Below are 16573 nucleotides of genomic sequence, written 5' to 3'. Positions count from 1 at the left end.
GGCCAGTTTACTAATTGTGCCACATGCAGCCCCTAGTCTCGCTGATGCACAATGGAATGTGAGAGACATAAAGGCTCTCTTACGGGGTCTCCTACCCTGGTATAGAGATAAACTGGGACTCCTAAGAGAGAATGAGCCAGCAACTTTTGAGGCTATGCTAGACTTAGCTCAGAGAGTGACTGCCCAATATGGTTTTGATCCAGAGGGAACAGAAAAGCTTGCCCGTCACAAAGTGGCAGCAGTCACTGAGACTGTAAGTTACAGCAACAAGGGAGGAGTTACCCCAAAACAGAAGGACACTCAAAATTTTAACAGGCAGGGAAAGAAGCCAAATAACAAGCAGCCCACAGAGAGAATGCAACTCTGGTGGAAACTTGAGGAACTGGAGGAGGATATGAGCAAATGGCATAGAGCAGAAACTGCTGCCATCAAGGAACGAGTGGAAGAATTAATTGTCAGAGGCTCCCGCCCCCACCCACCATCAGATACCCTAAATGAGATACCCTAAATGATACCCTAAATGAGATACCCTAAATGATACCCTAAATGAGAGGGGAAGAGCAGTGCAGGCAGTTAGAGAAACTACTGGACCTCGTGACTCAAACCTGTCTATCCAAACTCTAGAGACATCCCTAAAAGAGCCCCTGGTGGCGCAGTGGTAAAACTGCCGCCCTGTAACCAGAAGGTTACAAGTTCAATCCTAACCAGGGGCTCAAGGTTGACTCAGCCTTCCATCCTTCCGAGGTTGGTAAAATGAGTACCCAGAATGTTGGGGGCAATATGCTAAATCATTGTAAACCGCTTAGAGAGCTTCGGCTATAGAGCGGTATATAAATGTAAGTGCTATTGCTATTGCTATTGCTAAATAAGATCCTAAGCAAGGTGGAAGCACTAGAGAGGTCACAGCAAGCGTCCCCACAGACTGCTTCAATTGCAGCCATAACCGAGAGGGCCTAGGTGGTCCCAGCCTACCCACAAATGTTAGCTAACAATCAGATAGCTTCCCCACCAGCAGTCCCGACACCCGTAACCACAGTAGCTGGAGTCAGCTACGGGGTGCAACCCCAGGTGGGGGTGCAGATGACAGGGACATGCCCCCCTCCACCACCCACTGTAACTCTTTAGGGGTGCCCTGATGCCAGGGAAGAAACTGAACAAAGCCAAGAAAACTGGCATCTTTTGGGGAAAATTTCTTGGGATCAGAATGGCAGAGGAATTTTAAAAATTGAAGTGGGGGGAGAGATGAGAGAAGGTCTGTTAGACCCTGGAGCCAGTACTAATATCCTGAACTTTGAGCCAAAGGTGGGAATCAGGGGTGTCCCCAAATCAGTCAAGTCATACGATGGACCAATGAAGGTCCTATCTGTCTTTAGGAAGGTACCTATCTCCATAGCACATTGGCGCTCTGAAGCAGATTTCCTTGTGAATCCTGATGCAGACAATGAAGTCCTCATTGGAATTTCCTGGCTGAGGGAAAAAGGAGTATGGTACACCCCCTTTGACAGAGGCTTGTGGCAGATAAACACCAAGTTTCATAGAATGCTACTAGAGGGAGCACGTGGAGGTGTTCACGTTGTCTCTGCCCTAACAGCAGAAGAGGAAACATTTTGGTGGGGAAAGGTTCCAGGAGTCTGGCAAACATCTAAGTATGACTGTGGGAGGCACAAAACCGCTGTGGTTGAAATTGTTTGTCCACAAGTATCAGCTCAACGACAATACCCTATTTCCTCTCAAGCAGAGCAGGGAATAGCAATTGTCATTGAGGAGCTCCTAAAACATGATGTTTGGGAGTATTGCCAACCACAATCGCCCTGCAACTCTCCTTATCTACCAATAGCAAAGGCTGACGGTAGCTATCGCCTCACTATAGATTTTAAAAGGATAAATAAGAAGCTCCCTAGCCTTCCACCCATCCTTGCAAACATGCCTGAGATTTTAACTAGAATTCAGCAGGGGACATCATTCTTTTCATCCATAGACCTTAGCAATGCCTTCTTTGCCCTCCCACTTTCAGAAGCTAGCCGTGACATCACTGTATTCACCTTCCGCTCACACCAGCTGAGACATAAAAGATTGCCCCAGGGGATGTCACTTTCACCTGGTATTCTAAATTTCCGTGTCACAGAAATGCCGGACCAGTTACCGCCCACTTTGCGCACACGCACCCAGTGTTACTGTGATGATATTGTGATATGGGCTGAAAGTATGGAGGAAATTAGAGAAAGTGCAGTCATTATCCTAGAACTGATCAGAGACACGGGTTTCAAAGCTAACCTCAGAAAGGCACAGCTTTGTCAACAGAGTGTAATGTTCTTAGGAATCACCTTGGGTGCTGAAGGCAGGCTACCAGACATTCAGAAAGTGGAAGCCCTATGCAAAGTCCCACCCCCGTCTGGACCAAAAGAACTCAGAACAATTCTTGGAGGGTTCAATTTCCTTAGACAACACATCCCCCACTTCTCCCAAATAACAAGGCCACTGTGGGATCTCCTTAAGAAACAGGCAGAATGGAAAGGGGATGAATCAACTGAAATTGCATTCCAAGCCCTTAAAACAGCGGCTATACGGGCTCCAGCTCTCATATACCCAGATCCAGTCAAGTCCTTTTACTTAAGACTTGCCTCCAGCCCCCAGGCCATCTCAGCAGTCCTAATGCAGAGGAACCCAGAAGGGAAACTCTTGCCTGTGGCCTAGGATTCCTGGTCCTTAAATTGAACAGAGGAGGCTTATTCTCCATGTGAAAAGGAATGTTTAGCTGCAGTATGGGGAGTCAGCACTTTCCAAATTTTTATAGGCCAGGGACAAGTAATCATACAAACGCCCCATACTCCACTAAAACATATTCTGGCAGGATCTAAAATGCAAGGGGTCAGCAACACCAGATTAGCCCAATGGACCTTGTTTCTGACACAGAGGGGAGTTACTTCAGAAACTACCCAGCATCATGACCTTATGGCAGTTACACTCTTGGAAACAGGAAACGAGCACTACTGTGAGGCAGTGGAAAGGGAGTTTCATAAACTGCAGGAGTGGGACCCTGAAGCCATCATTCAGTCAGGAGGAAGAGTGTGGGCTACAGATGGAGGCTGTTTTTATGTCAAAGGTTGCCGGTTCACCTGCTGAGCAGCTGTTAGTACCACAGGGGAAGCCCTAGAGAGGGATATCAGCTCAGGATCAGCACACGATGCAGAGCTAGAAGCAGTTCTCCAAGTTCTTCGCTGGGAGGACAATACAGAAAATATCAACCTTCCTGTCTATATAATATCTGATAGTGAATATGTGGCCAAGGGCGTGCAGTTTTATATGTTCCAATGGGCCAGGAACGCATGGCTCACATCTGACAAAAGGGAACTAAAACATGCAGAGAAATGGCAAGAAGTGTTAGGGCAATGGAGAAAAGGGGGGGGGGGGGATAAAAATCCAGTGGATTAAATCTCACACAGGCAAGGGTGACATCCTCAGCCATCTCAATCAGCAAGCAGACAACCTAGTTAAGAGCCCTGTTAGACATGAGGAAAAGGAAGAAGTAGTGGCAGCACTCAGCCTGATGGAAAAGGAGTCTTTGATTCTTGAACTCCATTCACTGGCTCACCAAGGGTTGGCTGAGACATTACACAAGGTCAGAGAGATAGACACTTGGCCAGGTCAGAAAGCCATGGTCAAGAGGAGAGTGGAAGGGTGCATCCCCTGTGCATCTATGCGGCCAAGGAATGGCTCCATGCCTCCTCTACAGGGTCAGCGCACCTCCACAATATTGCACACCTGGGTTATTGACTCTTTGGATCTCTTACCTAGGAACTCACATGGGTATAGATATATCCTGACTGCTATTGAGTCTATGAGTGGGTGGATGGAAGTGTGGCCCACCAAGAGGAACACAGCAGCAGTTGCAGCAAAGAAACTCTACCAAGAGATTTTCTGTCACTATTGAACTCCCCGCTACTTGTCTTCTGACAGAGGTAGCACTTTCATCTCTGAGACTTTGCAGCAACTGTGCTCTTCCTTGGGAATTAAACAGCAGTTACATGTGAGTTATTACCCACAAAGCTCAGGGAACATTGAAAGATTGAACAGAACTCTTAAAACTGCACTGAAGAAAGTTGTTAACCAGACAGGCTCTGATTGGCCAGAGAAATTACCCACCATTTTAACTGCCCTGCGCAACTCCATTCATGCCTATCATGGATTAACACCTTACCAGGTGGTATTCGGTTCGGCCATGTCTTTTTTGGGGTCTGTGTTTTCCTACCTACCAGACCGAGAGCTCATGCCAGTCACTGAACACGTGAAGGAAATGATTGAAGAGAAACAGACCATTCTACAGAAAGTTAAAACAGCCATAACTCAGGAAAGGGAGAAAGCAGATTCCTCTCGGAAGTTTGTTAAGTGTGAGCTACTCCCTGTCAGCTCGCAGGTCATGTATAGGAAATTTACAGAGAAATCCCACACGTTAGAAGCCAGTTGGCTTGGACCATTCACAGTTCTGGACCGACTATCTCCCCTTGTGTATCTCATAGATATGAATGGCAAGCGCAAATGGGTACACAGGAGTCAAATAAACCCTGTGAAAACAGATTACTCCAAGGCTGCACAGCAGTTAGAACTTTCCAGTCCAGACAATAGAGACAAGCCCCGTGGGGGGGGGGGGCGTCCTCCCAAGTACACGCAGATGGCCAGCTGCGGAGATCCAGGAGAGCCAGAAAGCAGAAAATTCCTTTTGAATAAAATCTGAGACACATTCCTAATAGATACACTAACATTCCCTTTCATAGGATAGGCTGTCTTTCTCTCCCAACCTTCCCACGCCTAAGGACGACAGCAGGAGGGGACTGATGGCTCAAATCGTGATACCACCTGAACGCCACCGAAGGGATCTGGCAATGGTGCAAATTGCTTCAGTAAATGAGGAGACACTGGAACAGTGTAATTTTACACCCTGCCACCCCAATTATCCAGGTAGAGCGTAGGGTTGTGCATGGTCCGGTGCCCCTCCGGTCCGGTCCAGGGGGGACTGTTACTTTAAGCGGGGGGTGGTAGTACTTACCCCCCCCACCGCTCTTCCCCCTCCGGCGCTGGTCTTTTGAAAAATCTTCTAGGGGCGGCAGAGTTCCTCCCTGCCGCCCCTGCCCCCATCGTTGTTTGTAAAGGCTTAAGAGACGAGTGCTAGCGGCGCGCATGCGCCCTCCTCGGCGTGTGCGCTAGTCTCTGACACTGCCGTGCGCGCGCCGTGACGTATGCAGTGCACGTGCGGCAGCATCAGAGACGAGTGCGCGCACCGAGGAGGGCGCATGCACGCCGCTAGCACTCATCTCTTTTAAGCCTTTACAAACAACGATGGGGGCAGGGGCGGCAGGGAGGAACTCTGCCGCCCCTAGAAGATTTTTCAAAAGACCAGCGCCGGAGGGGGAAGAGCGGCGGGGGGGGGGTAAGTACTACCACCACCCCCACTTAAAGTAACAGTCCCCTGCCCATCCGTACTGCCGGACCGGTCCAGCGGTCTTTTCTATTGTGCCCGGACCGAACCGTGCACACTCCTAGTAGAGCGGACCTTTGGTATTGTGGGGCCTTCCTTACCCAGAAAGCACGGACCCCCTACCAGCAGATAGCAATGACTTGTGGGAACATTTCAAGAACATCCGGGAGACAGGCCGCGTGTTTTGGAGTGCGCTACAGACTGGCTACACAGATGCAGTGGCAGCAGATCATAGCATGTGCCAAACTGTGTATGGGAAATGGGGGCCTATTGAGGCAGTGACTATGCAATCCATTGGTGCCTACCCAGCTAGCCACAAGAAACTGGGCACAGAAGCTTTGAGAAAGCGTCCCTGGCCCTATGCCCCAACTGCCTCCCTGACACGTATCACGTTACACGGCTGCTTCTCACAGGTTGACCATACACAGCAAGAGACCACTTTTTTTGGACCAGGCAACATTGTAGCCTTTATGCCAGGCTGCATCCACCTGTCCCAATGTTTTGAGGTTCCTCTTTTTTACTGCTCACCAGCAACTCAGCCCACCCCCATTCAACCCATGGGATCCATGGTCCGTTGGCCATTGTGGGCACATAGCTCAAGGGGAATTCTAGGGACCCGGTACCCAAAGAACGCACTGCAGCTTTGCCTCCTTCCATGGGACCAGGGGGGCCCAACATCTTTGAAGAATCTGGCAGCCATCGCCTATTTGAAATTGCACCCACACCCTCCCACCAACCCCGAGATACCTGCTGGTCTCCATGAGTTTTTGATCAGCTTCAATGCCTGTGAAATTGGACTCCTGACCTGCCCCAGATGCGAAGATCCTCCTGATTTTCAGGGACCCCGCCCGCTCTGCTACTCCTATGCCTCAGATTGAACCCCAGGCCAGATGGCACACCCCAATTGCCTGTGCCTCTTGCTGGTGGATGGTCTTGCTCCTCTGCTGGGCACGGGGAACAGGCAAGAGGCAGCTACAATCCCAGCCACTGGCAGTCTCCTAAGTAGCCCAGGGGTGGGCAGATGGAAGCCCAGGACCCCAGTCCTGCCAACACTCAGCTGTAACAGAGCTGGCAGGCAGAAGTCCCACAGGCAGGCAGGCAGCAGCAGATGGCAAACAGATGACAAACCTCTGACTTCATTCTGGGTCAGATCAGTGATCCATTTAACTCAGTATCATCACTACACCAAGTTACTCTGACTGGCAGTGGCTCCTCAGGTGGGTCTTTCCCAACCCTACCTTGAGATGCCAGGGATTGGACCTAGAACCTTCTTCATACAAAGCAAAGCTCTCTGGTCCTGAGCTATGGTCCCTCTGCAAAAGCGTAGTTAAGAACACTGGGTTCATGTTTTTGCACACACAGGATCTAAGGGCCAAACTGATATTACATTAAATATATTGTTTGGTTCTGTGTGTTTATTTATGTAGATAGCAGGGAGTGTTCGATCTGGTTTTGAACCATAGCATGGGAGAAGGGAGCTCTAGCCCTTTGCCTCTGTCAAAGTCCTAATCCAGATCAGGCCTCCACACAGCTTCTATTTGCCCCAGAAGAGAAATCCCCATTGGCACCAATGGGAGCCTCCCACTTGGGCAAATAGCAACTGTGGGGCCTCCCAATCTTGACCAGGACCATGGTAGAGGCAAAGGGTTAAAGCTGCTCCTTCATGTTGTGGACTAGGGTCCTGCAGCTTTTTACAGAAAGGAAAGGAAAGGAAATCCAAGCAGTTAATGGCCTAAATATTGTACACATCTACAGCTATGCTTTGACTCAAGTTCTTACTGGGGTCGGTGTATGTCTGCAGAATAATAAATACCACCATAGTAATAAGTAGACCATTTTGAAAAGAATAAACCAAGTGTCAAAACACTTTTCTTGATGGTAGCTCAGGATGGTTTGGACACCCGGGAGAGTTCACATCCTTCCCCGAAAGAGCACAGAAGCTTTTTCTTCTGCAGGAGCTTCATGGATACTGTCAAACTCTATGCAAGTGCACAGAATGGCCAATCCTAATTAAAGCTTGGAGTCCTTGACAGCTTTATTCGGCTTGCCTCTTCTCAGGCTACACAGGAGATCCATGATGAATCTCTCGTGTGTTTGTCTTTAAAGTGAAGTCCAAGATTGGGGTTTTGTTTGGGTTTTTTAAAAAAAATTGATTGCAAGGGAACAGGGAATAACCTTCCCTTACAGGCTGTTTTTGCAATCAGCATTGCACACACACCCAGCTGCTTTTTCACTTGTAGCAGAAAACAGTATAAAGAAACCCCTGACCTAATAATTCCCAATCAGCACAAAATTGCACCAGCACTAGAACTGGGAGGCTATTTCGACAGCTCTTAGACTGAGAGCAGGATGCCCAGTTCTTCTGCTATCTCTGTTTCCTACTTATAAAATAAGCAAGCAAGCAAGCAAGCAAGCAAGCAAGCAAATAAATAAATAAATAAATAAATAAATAAATAAATAATCCCCTTATATGTAGCACAAGAGCCATACTGGACCACCACACCAAAGAGCCATCTATTCCTGCATCCTGTTTCCCATAGTGGCCAGCTGAATGCTTCTGGGACACACAGAGGTAGGGCATGAGCGCAACAGCCCTTCCTCGCTGTTGACTTCCCAGGAAATAGTGGGCAAAATCCAGAGTAGTTAGTCATGACTAAGCACCACTGAAATCAATGAGACAAGTTAATCATGCTTAATTTAAGCTCTCTTAATTTTAGTGGCTGACATGATGAGGAAAATTACTCAAAGTAGTCCCATTGAAATTCATGGGAGTTTTAATTTCAGTGGGACTGCTTTGAGTAATTTCCCTCCTCGCCATGTCAGCTGATGGGATTTAGTCATGATTTACTTAGTCATGGCTTCCAAATCTGGAGGTTGTCAGTATTTAGAGTTCTATTGCCTCTGAACAAAGAAGCCCCTTTAGCTCCCATGGTTAATAACTATTGATAGACTGAGCCTCTGTGAATCTGTTCCTCATATGAAGAATATGAACCTATTCTTCATTCACTGCAATGCCCTCTTAGAAGGGAGGGAGTTTCCGCTTATACCTGTGGAGAAGCGACAATGGCTGATGCTACCCCCCTTCTCCCCCGCCCCCGCCCCTATGAAAAACAGGGGCAGTACTGTTTGTGTGTGACCCTTCCTGCCAATACTTAGGGTTGGAAAGTTAGTTCTGTGGTGCTCTGCTGCGATGATTTGAGAACTTAGGAGTGGTGGGCTCTACATTTTTCGAGACTTGGAGCTGACATCCACAAATCCCCTAGCATTGGCTTATCTGTGTAGCAGATAAAGCAGACTTTGCTTTAAGGCCAGCTCCCAAAGGACCTCTAGAAAACAAAGACAGAAGCTGCATTGCTGGGAACTAGGAGGAAGCTTCCGACAACTTTATTTTGTTTGAGGCCTGCAGTTTATGTTTGTTGCATCTCACTTAATAAATACAGTTGTTTAGTACTCATCTTATCCCCACAACTGTTTCCTGACAAAATAATATTACAATCCAGGGTGGGAGAGAAAAATATCCTCTCTGATCAGCAAAAATGTGGTTCTGTGATTCTGTAGGTGTCTGTATCTGGGAAGGGCCACACCAATAATATTTTCAAATTTTGCTTACATACTTTTATATAAAACAGTATAAAATAAGTATCAATTTGTTTCTGTTCATCATGATTCATGTTCTACAGAGAAGGCACCAATTAATACTTAATGCATCTAATGTAATGTTGCAGGATTCAGGGAACCACTGCTTACAATATATTGTTTGTACAAAGGGAGTTGGAAAAGCCAGAGGAGAACTGAGGTTGGAAGATGGGCTTTAAAAAGATGCACCAACTATACTCTTTGGGCAGTGAGTTTTTAGTACTTCTAAGTGATCAACCTCCTTTCCATTTTTGGGTTCAGCTTACATATTGTTTAACAGTTTGCTTCTGATTAGACCAGCTTAATCTACACTACAGTCATATTTATTTCTTCACTGAATTCTTGGTAATAGCATTAGTATTCAGAAGAAGAAAAACTGTGAAAAGTATTGGCTAAGTAATAGATCCAAGCAGAACTCCACCAAAAACTTCATTTGGTTAGCAGCTTATCTGTTACTTTTGCAAGAGCTGAGCAAAATCAGAACAGAGGCTTCTGTAAGAGTTTAGTATATTAATAGGTTAATGAAATATGGATAATTTCAGGAGGGGTGCATCAGTTCCTGATACCAGACCATAGACTTTTTCACACAACAAATATGTATTAGAATTGGTGGCGGACATGATGAGGAACGTTATTCATAGTAGTTTTTTTCATTGCCCAACAGGAGGCTTGAAAAGTTTGAGGAGCCCTGATGTAAGATACACTTCGCAGAAGGTCACTTGCAGCCTACTAAGAGTAGAACAAATATATGTGGATTTAACAAAAAATACCTTAAATGTTGGTACTATTGAACAATCATAATGTATTTGCTTTTTAAGTCCATTCAGTAATGGAATCTGAAAGAATGTAATTATTTTTAAAAAATATTTCAAAATACCAAACCATCTTTCATTGGGTTTGCTTTTGGAATGACTCAAAGGGTGGTGGTGGCCTGTAGGTCAAAGAGTTGTTAGTGTGACAAAGGATAGACATTTCTAGGATTCAGGTAAAAAAGGGGATCCTACATGGTGCCACAAACCATCAGTTCCTGATGAGAATGCACTCCCAGCGTGAGCCTCAAATTCTTGTCCTGGTGTGTCATATGAGCCCAGCCATGTCCAGTTCCCACCATCACCCAACATCTATATCCAAGATTTGAGGTTGGGTGGTGGATGTGAGGTGGCGGAGGGGAGTGCGGAAAGGGAACTGAACATGGGTGGGTTTCACACCATATGCCAGAACTGGAATTCATGGCTCACTCTACTAGCAGTTCATGGCAATGCATGTTGTGTGAAGTCACCCTAAATGTTCAGATGAGAGTTGCTTTCTCACGTAATTTAACTTTCTGTAGTGCTAAACTGTAGAAGACAAAGCAGATTGGCTGGTGATCAAATTGTCTGGTAAATCTGGCCCTTTAGATCATCTTGCAGTAAGAAGATCTTGTCAAGCTGACTCTCTTTTCTTTCCATCCCTGGAGAGAAAGAGAAAAAATATCCTGTCCACTCCCTTCCTTCTGGCTGAGCTTGTTAGTAACAGGGGGATTAACACTTCTGAAATGCCAGATCCCAGCAGCAGCAGGGCTTTGAAAGGGGCCAAAGTTGTTATGACATGGAGCACTCACATACACTGGGAAGATAAGCACCTGGTCACAGAAACTCTAGTGTCTCTGTCATTCTTCCATAAGTAGCCTGTTGAGTTACCGTTATCTTGTTTCATGATATGGCTTTAGAACACTGGATGCAACTGGAAGTTTTTGAAGAACTGGAGTTCTGTATTCCTGGTTTATAATTCTCTCAGGGGTGAGATTAATACTGGAATACATGGATCTGAACTACACAGACCCAAGCTGAGATGTTTATGGCACCATTTTTAGTCTACTTTCCAGTAGGTTTATGAGATCACCTGGCATTCCATGTGTCCCTATCAACTTCGCAATGCCTGGGCCAATATGAACCAAATCGGATACTGTTGTAGCAGCTAGGGATGTGCACGTCACGAACCTGTTCGGAGGCCCTTCTACGGGCCTCCAAACAGGTTCTAACATGGGGGGGGGGGGTTCGAAGTTTCTAGCCGGGGGGGTTGCCACTTTAAGGGCGGGGGAAGTGGCCAGAAGTACTGGGTACGCATGTGTACATCGTGTGCGTACAACGCGCGCCTGTCTGACATGCACGTACACACGTGCGACGTACGCATGCGCACCTGGTACTTTTGGCCACTTCCAGCCACAGAGGGGGAAGAGGCGGCAGGAAGGTACACTGCCACCCTGAAGGCTTTTACGGAAAATGAGCACTGGTGGGGGGAAAGCGGGGGGAGGGGTAAGTGCACCCTCCCCCACCCCTAGTAGCACATCCCTAGTAGCAGCACATGGGGTACCTCAATAGCATAGTTTTTAATGATGTGCCTCCAGCCCACCAGAATGACAAAGTACTCTGGAAGGGAGAAAGAAGAGAAAGGAGCTGGAGCTCATTAATTATTTTATTATTAGTGAAAATAACTGATTTGATCTGAGCCAAAGGTTCTTCCCATTAGTTGAAAGTAATGGATAAACAGCATCCCGTAAGGGAAAGACAATTTTGGGTTGAAATAAGGAACATCCCTGCTACTAAGGGACTGTTGGTAATCCTAGGTTTCATCCACCCCAATTGAATATGGCAGACGCATAAACGTTTGAGGCGCAAGTGGGCAAACTTATGAACTGCCTAACTGATTTGAACCAAATCTTCTACAGGTTTAGGCATACATAGCGGTGCCTCAATGGTATAGTTTGTGATGATGTCACCCACCCTGATCCAAGATGGCAGACACATGAATGTTTGAGGTGCAAGTGGGCTAATTTGTGGACAGTCTAACTGATCTGAACCAAATTTGGTACAGTTGTAGTGAGTGACACACAGGGACACTTTAATACTGTAGTTTGTGATAATTTCATCCATCACAATTCAAGATGGCAGATGTATAAAGGTGCAAGTGGGCTAATTTGTGAACCACCTAACTGATTTGAACCAAATTTGCTACATCCACCCCTTTGTCATCCACCCCAATCCAAGGTGGCGGACGCATGAACATTTGAGGTGCAAGAGGGCTAACTTGTGGACCGCCTAACCGATTTGAACCAAATTTGGTACAGTTGTAGTGAATGACACACAAGGACACCTCAATGGCATGGTTTGCGATGATGGCAACCACCTCAATTCAAGAAGGCAGATGTGTGAACATTTGAGGTACAAGAGAGCTAACTTGTTAACCATCTAACCAATCTGAACCAAATTTGCTACAGGTGTAGGGATACGTAGGGATGGGCTCAAGGGCGTAGTTTATGATGTCATCCACCCTGATTCAAGATGGTGGACACATGAATGTTTGAGGTGCAAGTGGAAACCAATTTGAACCAGTTAAAGGAACACCTCAAACACATAGTTTGTGATGATGTCATCCACCCCAGTTCAAGATGGTGGCTACATGAACATTTGAGGCACAAGTGGGCTAACTTGGGAACTGCCTAACCAATTTGGACCAAATTTAGTCCAATTGTAGGATAGTGAGAGGAAAGTAGACAGATTAGTTCTTACTAGAACATCTTGTCACATATTGCTTTCTCCCCACTTACTCCAGCTATTCAGTATTTTTTCTGAGTTATGCAAAGGCAAGCATGACATTGAATCATTGATTATTTGAAGCTTCTGTCATTATCACTGGACTGTTTTGCAGATGTTGGAACAATTTTGCAGATTTTTTCCTCAGGGAAATGCAGGCTTGCAAGGCAGCAGAGCTTTTAGTACTATGCCTCATGTTATGTTTTTAGTACTATGACTCATAGGTTGTTTTTGGTGGCTGATTCAATTAATGAAAACAATCATGAAAACCCAAGACAAACGGATGGTAGAAAGCAGGGGCATAGCTATAATTGAGCGAAAGGGTTCAAAGAACACGGGCCCCCAGCTCCTGAGGCCGGGCCCTCCAGCTCCACCCCTCCCTATTTTCTTCATTATCTCCCTCACTCTGGGGGGCCGCCAGAGAGAGGAATGAACACGGCCCCCTCTCCCCTAGCTACGCCCCTGGTAGAAAGACCTGCCTTAGCATCAAACGATGTTACTTTAAGCATTTTCTTTGCCAGCACTTGCTATTTTTAAAAAAATAGCTGAAGGATCATTCTCATATGGATCAGGAGCATGGTGGAGGAGAGGGCTTTAATATTAGTCCCTGCCATGGTCCTGATCCAGATTGGGACTTCCATACCTGCTGTTTGCCACGGGGGGAGGGTGAGCTTACACTGATACCAATGAGAATTCCACCACCCCCCTTGAAAATTCTATAGTGTGCGCATTGGAGGCATTCCAGATTTGGGACCATGCTGTCAGTAGGGTTAAAGCCCACTACTCTTCAAAGCAGTCCTGATCTGCAGCTGCAATTTAACAAGCACATGTTTTAAGGGACATGTAGTTTGAGTGGGGGAAACAGTAGCTTTGGCAAACATAGTTAGCTTGTGGGCCAGGGCATTTGGCTGCCCTGAGCTCATGATGGCAGCTGCTTTTCCTCTTAGCCCATGGCAATTCCCTATTTGTGGCAAATGGATCACTTGATTTGTTTGCCAGGAACAGAATCTGCAATTATGTCACAAGACCCGTGGCAGTAATTACCACAAAATGTAGAGACTACAGACATTAGCTTAGATTAAAGGGGATATGTCTATATCAAGTGGTATAGAGACATGATAAATAGACTTTAAAAAACCAAGATTAGATAAATTACTGCAAAATAAACTACTAGCTATAATGGCCAAGAATGAAACCTTCATATTCAGGGGCAGTATATCTGCAAATCCCAGAAGCTGGAAACAGACAGCAAGGAATGGCTATCTCCTTGTGAGCCCCCCACAGATATCTTGCTGGGAACTATTGAGGACAAAGTGCAGGATTCAACTGACCTTTGATCTGATCCAGCAAGGCAGTTCTTCAGTTTTGCATGCCACCACTTTGCTCACATCAAAAAGAGGTAGAGGTATTTGCTGATTACATTTTTTATCCCACCATTCCTCCAAGGAGCTCCTCCAAGGAGTGCAAGAGCGAGTTGTCAAACAGCTGGATCAATCAGCAGGATGCTTAACTCTTGCTTTTGTGAGTGACTGCCTTCATCACATAATGTTTACCCCTCATACACACACACCTAATGGAATCAGCCTAGACAACAAAGGGCTCAGGTTACATCCATTCTGCATATCTAAAGCCTATGTAAAACATAGCAAGACACACATTTTGCAGTCTGTGCTTGTGTTTAACTCAGGAATTCTCCCTCCCCCACCCCCAGAAATTTCTCCCTCCCCCTCCCTCAACAGAGTATCACCAACCTACAACAACACACACACACACACCCAGCACTTGCAACTGCAAATCACTTATAGCAGACCATACCCCAAACAGCTGTCAAACTCCCCTTCATTAATTTTTCAAAAACCCCGATTTACTGGCATGACCACCCCAAACATAACAGAGAAAACTACAAAGCGTAACACAAGCCCTGGATTATTTTTCAAAAGCCCCTGAAACTAGAGGATTTTTTAAAACCGGACATACTTTGGGTTAAGCCAGAATTTGCAGCCTCCTTTCGGGGAGAATCAAAGTCCTGTCTGTCCTGGTCCCTGATAGCCTGCAGGGAGGTTAGGTTAAATCCAGTGAATATGTGGACTGGCACACTCCAATCAGGAGTGGATTTGCAATAAAAGCCCTGTGTAAAAAGCCTCCAGGCAATACTGAGGAGTTGCTGCAGGTTATTTGGCTCTGGCAGTGCTGAAGCACAGGCCTGGTAAATATGTCTAGGCCTATGGCCTGGGTTTTTGTGCACAGAGAGGTCATAAATGTCTTTGAGAATGTGTGATACTGGAATCCTTTTTTGCTGCCACGTAAGGTCTAAATGTAATTCCTTGAATCACAGGAGGCAAATCTATCACATTCAATTGAATGACTGGAGTCTGTGGACATATGAACGCAGGAACTTTGTGCACATCTTGATCAGAACCAAGCTAGACATGCAGGGACCAATGCCCCACAAAAAGGTAACCCATTGTAAGATGTTTCCCCACTAAAAAGAGATCCCATTGTATGACGTTCTGTATAGCGTTCATCTGTATGGACTACATAGTCAACATTTACTCCACAGTTCCATCATCTGCTGTAAAGATGAGTTGAATTGCCACACCAGAGCCCTCCCCAACCCTGCTCCCTTCCTGAACCCCAAGCACACATGTTTCCAGCTCCTGGCTTGGGATGTCTCAATCTCACTTCTGTTTCTTCAGCATTGTTTTATGAAGTGGAGGAGGATCCGTTGATTCTGTTGCAATGGTTTCCAATCTTGCCTGGTTTGGGTTAACATTCCAAAGCAGGATTATTGCAGGACAGAGAGGTTCTTCCCTGAAAACCCACCAGACAGAGTTTTATGACTTTGTTGCTATTTAAAATATGCACCTTAAAAAAAAAACCACTGGCCAGACTAGACATCTATAAATAGATAACCTGCCAGCTGTGCAGAAGATTGCAAACTCGTTGTCCATTCTTCCTAGCCCATTTTGCTTATTCTGTTTCTTTGAAATGGCTGAGGAATGGGTGCTCTTGCATCTGTTGAAATTTGTATGGGAAATATCGGTCAGTTTCCTGGAACAAGAGGAGAAACACAGATGACAGGTTCATGAAGTTCATTCTGAATGTATTGGGAGATGGGGTGATAGGAGAGAAGGTCTTAATGATCCTGGTTCCCCACTAAATCTCAGAAGAGAAAGTTATATTTGGAAGTATTTTAACTCCATCACAACACGCCTTCTTTTTCTGCATCGGGGAGCACAACTGTAGGTAACCAGGAAGCTGTTTATAAACAACCTAAAATAGAAACTGGTGTCTCTATGACTTCTTCACACTCAAGAAGGCAAATACGCAGCTCAGGAAGCATCAATTAACCTTTATTTCCTATTGTTAGTGAAAGGACGACTCCCCACTCAGTCACCAACTGTAAGAAAGCATCACTTTATAAAAAGGATCATGACAAATCTCAGACCTGCAAAGAAAGCCAAGAGAAACTGGAAGGCTAAAGTGTGTGTTACGCCAGGGTTGCATATAGTGCAACCCTGAGGGCTGCTTCTTCACTACAAAGCAGAATTGAGAAGGGACAATTCACAGCATATAAATGGGAATAAAGTAAAGTGTGCCGTCAAGTCGATTTCGACTCCAGGCGCCCACAGAGCCCTGTGGTTTTCTTTGGTAAAATACAGGAGGGGTTTACCATTGCTTCCTCCCATGCAGTATGAGATGATGGCCTTTCAGCATTTTCCTATATCGCTGCTGCCCAATCCAAGCCGGGATTTGAACTGGCAACCTTCTGCTTATTAGTCAAGCATTGCCCTGCTGCGCCACTTAAGGTGACATGGGAGAGGGAGTGATTAATCCTTCCCCAATCCATTGCTTTCCCCCTGTAACTTCTCCCCTGCCCACTACCCTCTCC

General features: G+C 46.0%; 2 protein-coding genes and 1 long non-coding RNA gene across 4 annotated transcripts in view; 2 read left to right on the top strand and 1 right to left on the bottom strand.

Annotated features, from left to right (window-relative positions):
* Window positions 1-6385, bottom strand: part of TIMM17A (translocase of inner mitochondrial membrane 17A) — a 33031-nt gene extending 26646 nt beyond the window's left edge. Inside the window, exon 1 of the mRNA XM_053243811.1 lies at window positions 6221-6385. Coding sequence (XP_053099786.1) covers window positions 6221-6234 — 14 coding nt within the window. The 5' untranslated portion in view covers window positions 6235-6385. The remainder of the gene's footprint in view (window positions 1-6220) is intronic.
* The window catches only part of LMOD1 (leiomodin 1), a 60922-nt gene that overhangs the window by 5222 nt on the left and 39127 nt on the right, over window positions 1-16573 (top strand). The gene's annotated exons all lie outside the window — the stretch shown is intronic.
* LOC128322480 (uncharacterized) lies at window positions 9249-9990 on the top strand. Its single transcript, XR_008305734.1, has 2 exons — window positions 9249-9317; window positions 9774-9990. It is a non-coding gene; the product is annotated as an uncharacterized LOC128322480 (long non-coding RNA).

This window comes from Hemicordylus capensis, chromosome 4 (genome assembly GCF_027244095.1).
Source record: "Hemicordylus capensis ecotype Gifberg chromosome 4, rHemCap1.1.pri, whole genome shotgun sequence".
Classification (NCBI taxonomy): Eukaryota; Metazoa; Chordata; class Lepidosauria; order Squamata; family Cordylidae; genus Hemicordylus; species Hemicordylus capensis.
The sequence above is the reverse complement of the archived record's forward strand: the minus strand, read 5'-3'. Positions and strand labels throughout refer to the sequence as shown.